Source organism: Mus pahari, chromosome 7 (assembly GCF_900095145.1).
Source record: "Mus pahari chromosome 7, PAHARI_EIJ_v1.1, whole genome shotgun sequence".
In the NCBI taxonomy this organism is placed as follows: domain Eukaryota; kingdom Metazoa; phylum Chordata; class Mammalia; order Rodentia; family Muridae; genus Mus; species Mus pahari.
Window position 1 is genome coordinate 34354640 of NC_034596.1, and position 6808 is coordinate 34361447.

Sequence of the window (6808 nt, forward strand, 5' to 3'; positions counted from 1 at the left end):
CCTTTCATGAGTCACTTCTCCCATTTTATAGCCTAAGCAGCTCTGCCCAGGTGGCCATGGTGCTCCGCATGACACCCTAGAAATAGCACAGTTCTACTTCTGTATGAGACTTACTAGCAGCAGAGGCACAGAAGACTCAGAACAACAAAATGCCCCAAGGTACATTCCTCTATGCACTGACCATTCACCAACCTCTTGGTATATACTATCAATCACCAATAATGTTTCACATTCTACTCAGAACCAAGACAGGAAATTAACAGTCACCAATGGAAAAAAATGTGTATACTTTCCCCATAGAAATAGAAGTGGCTTCTTCAAATAAATAAAAACACCTTTTTCATTATGCTGATAACATTGGCCAATGAAATTGTTCAATAAAGCATTTGAGGGCCAGCAGATTATTCACAAGTAACAGGACTTGCCATCCAACCTGATGACCTGAGTTAGATTCCTGGGACCCATATTGTAGGAGAGAACCAATTCTTACAAATTGCCCTCTGACTTACACACACACACACACACACACACACACACACACACACACTTTCTTTTTTTAACTTAAGAAAGGATTTGGGAATAACTTCCAAAAGACATCATTGCTGGGAGTTTATTTCTAAGGCTTGGTTAAACACCATCTTAAGGTATAATAAAAGGCTATGGAAACGCAGAAGGAAAGATGCCTACTTACCTTGTCAATGTTTCTAGTACCTTCTTTGATGCAAACATCCATATACAAAGGAAGGTTTTCAGCTTTTATTTTTTTTAATGTAATATACAGAGCCACAAACACCATTTCTCTCTCAACTTATGGGAGGTAGTACATTCAAATGTATTTGGATTCGACAACTTGCTGTCACAATACCAAGAAATGTTATTAAAAAGTTATTTTTTGACAGGCGATGGTGGCATATGCCTTTAATCCCAGCATTTGGGAGGCAGAGGCAGGCGGATCCCTGTGAGTTCAAGGCCAGCCTGGTCCACAGAGCTAGTTCTAGGACAACCAAGGCTACATAAACTAACCCTGTCTTGAAAAAAAAAAGTTACTTTTTAAAGATAATCAAATATCTATTTGTTACATGGGCCTGGGCCAATGTATTGACTGCAAGTTGTTTATATATACAGTGTTTTGAACTTTGTACTTTTTAAATCAGATTATATAGATATACACTCTGTCTTCCTCAAATTCATCCCATTTTGAGAGCTGAAGATGTTACACACCAAAACATTTCCCAAATGGTATCTTCCTTTGCCCTTGACTAAAAAAGGTCAAAAACTAAACTTCTTTTTCCTAAAGACACAGCTATTTCTAGAATACAGGGATGTGATCCTGACAGACTACTAGAACTAAATTATCACTTCTGTGCTAACACTTTTCACTACAATGTAGCTTTCCCAAAAGACAAAAAGTATCAGGAACTTAGATTTCTCCTAATGAACTGAACACAACAGTCTCTTCCTTTCTGGATTCATGAAACATCAACTGTCTTGGGTGGGAGCCCAAGTGCTCTGGGAGATTAGACGGCGAGATGAAGATCTGGGTTCACAATATCATCTACCTAGGGGTGCCATACACAGTTTACAGCAGGTAAAAATGCTAAGAAAGGCCACGGTGGACAGTGCCAGACACCAACAACAGTAGATTACAGGGACCACTGAGGGTCAGGGAACACCGGGAACTTCAATTGCTTTTTCAGCAATGAAAACAAAAACAATTTTTTGGAGAAACTTAAGAGTAAAATATTTAATTCCATCGTTGACATAAAGTTTTCAGATACTGCTGCCTTTGTCATATGAACAAATTAGTTTAACTTGAGATTAGAGAAAGAGAACAAGGTCAACACAGGAAAGCGTTTCCTTGTCTTCTCATCAAAGGAAAGCGCTCGGGTTGGCACGAGGGTCTTTCTGGTTCCGGTATCTGTAGGTCAGCCAAACACCCAGGATCTGGAATTAGAAGAAGGAAAAACAAGTTTTGAATTGATTTAGTCCACCAACAGAATAAATGAAACTTCTGCGTTCCTTTTGCCTGGTTTTTGTTCAAAGAGGAGATTTGGGCAAATCAAAAAGGATAGGCACTGACAAATCTCAAGTTTGAACACTGCGTTAGACTGCATGCTCCTTCCCTGTGCCTGAAATCTGCAGCAAATGTTTCTTTAGGAGGTAAAGGGCCTTTGAACGTGTGCTTATGTGAGGGAGGGGCTATCCAGGTGGGCTCAAAGGTGCAGTCACTGTGGTGCTGATAAGGAGGAGACAACATGGACACAGGAGAGACGCAGAGATAAGACGTGCTGACCAGGCAAGAGAGAGAGGCACGTTCCACACGGGCAGCTGGATTTTTGAGGTTGGAAAAGCAAGCTCGACTTTTCCATTCTGAGAAATAGCCAAATGTGAACTTTGCATGGTTTTTGCNTTTATCTTTAATTTTGTGTGTGTACACGTGTGTAGGAGTGCCCCCAAGAGGCATTGCAGCCTCTGTTACAGGTGACTGCTAGAGGTGACTGTGAGCCACCTGGCCTGGGTGCTGGGAACCAAGTTTGGGTTATGTTCCTCTCAGGGATAATGTCCTAAGCAGCAGACACTACTAATCCCTGAGCCCTGTCAAATATTTTTAAGAACAAAAATTAGATATCTAGAGTTAGTTTTTAAATCAAATGTTGGTAAATTTGTCTCAGATGACAGAATTTAATTTACTATTGTTTTGTTTGTGTGTGTCTGTTTGACAGGCCCTCACTATGTACACCAGGCTAGGCTGGAACTCAGAGCGAACCGCCCAGCCTGTGACTTCCAAAGTGCTATGATTAAAGATGTGCATCAGCAACCGCAGTGTATCAAAATCTCTTAACTATTTCCATATTGTGCCTTATTTTATACCTAGAAATGCATCCCAAGGGGAAAGTGGGGTGGGAGGGAATGACATTCCACACACAAAAGGCAACTGTGTAAATATTTACACATCAAAAGGAATTACACAATCTGCCTGACTCAGCAGGTGGAGGTCCTTGCTAGAGCCTCATGAACAAAGAGAAAGCTCCATGATGGATTCCCAGGACCTGTATGGTAAAAGGAGAAAACAGACTCCCGACAACTGTCCTCTGACCTGCACACATGCATGGTGGCACAAGTGCACCCACACCAGGTAAATACACAAGTGTCACTTTTTGAAAGGTGGGGTGAGGTGTCTTAGAAGATGAAGCCTGGGTTACAAAGCCCGATGGCCTGAGCTCACCATTCACAAACTCTAATGGGGGAGGGGGAGACGAGAGATCCAATCCCAGAGGATGCCCTTGTATTCCTGACACGCCCACTATGGCACATGCATGTTGCCCCCCAACACACACACAATGAAGAAAGGTAATTCTTAAAAAAGGAAATTAAATGGTCAACCGATTAAGTGATCCCATTTATGGTTAAATTCTAACCATATAAAATTCAGAGTTTTTGCAATTTTGTAAGGACATATTTGCTCTTGTAAGTAGCCTACTATGCCTCTATAGCTATAAATGCAAATTCTGCTGAAAGAATTATTTGACTCATATTCTTCTGTTATCTATTTAAAACAGAAGTGTGATGTGGATATTTCATGTGTCAATAAGACCCACTGTCTATTTTTCCAATAGGGTATAATGTGTCATATATTAATAAATTTATTAATGGCTATGAAACAATAACTAGACCCCCATATACCAAGCACTGCTCAAAGCATTCCAAGTTTTACATGCACCGGCTCCTTCAGTCATAACACCAGGGAGCGGATACCTGTTGTTATTATCTTAAAAGGTGTCTCTAGTCGATATGTAGCAGAGGATGGCCTAGTCGGTCATCAATGGGAGGAGAGACCCTTGGTCTTGTGAAGATCATATGCCCCAGTACAGTGAAATGCTAGGACCAGGAAGCAGGAGTGGGTGGGTTGGGGAGCAGGGTGGGGGTAGGGTATAGGGGACTTTCTGGATAGCATTTGAAATGTAAATGAAGAAAATATCTAATAAAAAAATGTGTATAAGCCAGGCGTGGTGGCGCACGCCTTTAATCCCAGCACTCAGGAGGCAGAGGCAGGCCGATTTCTGAGTTTGAGGCCAGCCTAGTCTACGAAAGTGAGTTCCAGGACAGCCAGGGCTATACAGAGAAACCCTGTCTCGAAAAAACAAAAAAAGAACTGTGTATAACCTTTAAAAAAAAAAAAAAAAAAAAGTGAGACAGAAGATTTGAAGGAGCTATGTGAGGGCTAGCAGGGTTAAATACCTTGCTTCAGAGGCCACAATTAGTAAGCAGGTACACTCAGTTTCCAACCCTGCATCATAGTCTGCTCCTGTGTCATACATCTTACCCCAACCAGCATATTGTCAATAAGTTAAAGGTACCCAAATATTATAAAAATAAATGTCCTGAAGGCTAGGGAGACTGCTCAGCAGTTAAGAGAGTACTCGATGTTCCTGCAGAGCACTGGAGTTTGCTGCCCATATCTAGTGATTCACAACCATCTGCACCTCCAGAGCCGTTAAGTCCTGACACCCCATGCTGGCCTCCGCTGACACCCACACTCATGTGCACATACCTACTACACAGAGACACATATTCATAACACTCATGTGCACATACCTACTACACAGAGACACATATTCATATACACAGTTAAAAATAAATCTTTAAAGGTTGCTTATAAATAGCTTTGTGTATCTACTTTATGTTGTTATACAATTATTTCCATGAAGTAAAGTAATATGCATGGAATTTTTTTATTTAAAATCATAATTTTTAGCAGTTCACGGCTGCAACCAGGAGGCTAAGAAAAAGGGGAATACAAGACCAGCAGGGGATATATAATAAGACCCCAGTTCAAAAACAAAATTTCGTCTTGATACTTATTACCAACTCAGTATTGAAAATTTAATACAGAATATAAAATTAGCATTCTGGTTTTGCTTACAACTATATAAAAGTTTACTCATTAGTAAAATATATTAATGTAATATAAACATATCCAAATAATAACAGTAGTTACCTTTGGGTTTTAGAAAGGTAGTAATAAAAAAATAGGAGATGATTTCAGAGTCATTTTTCAATGTTTAAAGTAACAATTTTTATACTTCTTTTATTTTTACTTTTATTAATGTTTTATAATTACATATATTTCTTTCTTTTCTCTCTCCAAACCCTCCCATATATCTCCTTTAAATTCATAACATGTTCTTACATTGTTACTACATGTATAAATACATATGTATATGTATATATATATATATATATTCCTAAATATAACTTTATTAATCCATATAATATTATTTCTGTGATATTTCAGGGCTGCCCATTTGGAATTGGATAATCAATTAGCATGTTCTTCTCTTGGAAAGACCACCTCATCTCTCCTGCTCCCAGTTTTCCTCAGCTACCAGCCTTTTTTCCCCAAGACAGAGTTTCTCTATGTAGCCCAGGCTATCCTCTGTAGACCAGGTTGGCCTCAACTTAAGAGATCTGCCAGCCTCTGTCCCTTGAGTGCTGGGATTAAAGGCCTGCACCACCAACATCCAGCAACAAAGGCAATTCTTAAAAGCAATATGCATGGTGTGTATATTATATGTTAACATATATTAACATGTATTCCTTAATACAAGACTCAACTATAATTTATCATGTAACTCTAGAAAGAAAAGTCCAGAGCTAATCTATACTAATCTGATTTCATTTATTACAATTTATACAGGTCCAAACAGATCAAGAATGTCACCCCCATCATAAAGTTCATGTCAAATTTGTCAGATGTTCTGATTCTAAGATAAGGGTGCTCCCATCACACCAAGTGATCTCAAGGAAAATGAGCATTGATACCTTTCGAGTATCATGTTTGATGCTGAAGTACAATGCTATGTCTTCTAGTCATACAAAACTGAACTCCGTGAGTTTTAATCCCAGGTGTGGGACATGGGGCTGCTGCAGACTGTCCACAGCAGCTGACTATGATTTACTTCATGCTTTAGCAGGGGAGGTATGGTTCTGCAGCTGCAGACAGTTTCTGCGAGTATATGACATCTGAAATTCAAGGGACTTTATAGAGGGGATATAAATGCTAGGGCCCTAGAGGCAGTGTGGGTTGTTGGTTGCTATGGTTGTGGTTTGTGATGTAGTTGTGCACAAAGAAATGGCAAGAAGAAAAAGTTAGACATCCTGAGGGCAAAGATCAAACTTGCCCGCAAGGAACTTGATGCCCTGATCAGCAGGAAGTAGTCTAATGATACTATCACTGATAGGTATTCTTCGCTGATGAAATAAGCCAATTCAAGCTGAATTAAAGTATAAAGGCAGGTTCATGGGCGGAAGTTCTCAGGCAGGTTCACCAGTCCCAAAGAATGAGACCAGGAAGTTGCCATGGAGAAGGAGACAGATGGGAGGACACAAAGAAAGAGCAGAGATAGGGAAAGAGAGGGAGAGGGAAGCAGGGAATGAGGGAGGGAGAAAGAAGGACAGGGAGAGGGAGAGGGAGAGGGAGAGGGAGAGGGAGAGGAGAGAAAGAGGGGGGAGAGAGAAAGAGAGGGGGGAGAGAGAGAAAGAGGGGGAGAGAGAGAAAAAGGGGGGGAGAGAAAAAGAAGGGGGAGAGAGAAAAAGAAGGGGGAGAGAGAAAAAGAGGTGGGAGAGAGAAAAAGAGGGGGAGAAAAAGGAGAGAGAGAAAAAGAGGGAGAGAGAAAAAGAGGAGGGAGAGAGAGAAAAAGAGGAGGGAGAAAGAGAAAAAGAGGAGGGAGAAAGAAAAAAAGAGGAGGGAGAGAGAGAAAAAGAGGAGGGAGAGAGAAAAAAAGAGGAGGGAGAGAGAGAAAAAGAG

General features: G+C 40.5%; 1 protein-coding gene across 1 annotated transcript in view; it reads right to left on the minus strand.

The window, feature by feature from the left end:
- Positions 1-734: 734 nt before the first annotated feature.
- The window catches only part of Tspan13 (tetraspanin 13), a 28749-nt gene continuing 22675 nt past the window's right edge, over positions 735-6808 (minus strand). The window contains exon 6 of the mRNA XM_021202043.1: positions 735-1944. Coding sequence (XP_021057702.1) covers positions 1870-1944 — 75 coding nt within the window. The 3' untranslated portion in view covers positions 735-1869. The remainder of the gene's footprint in view (positions 1945-6808) is intronic.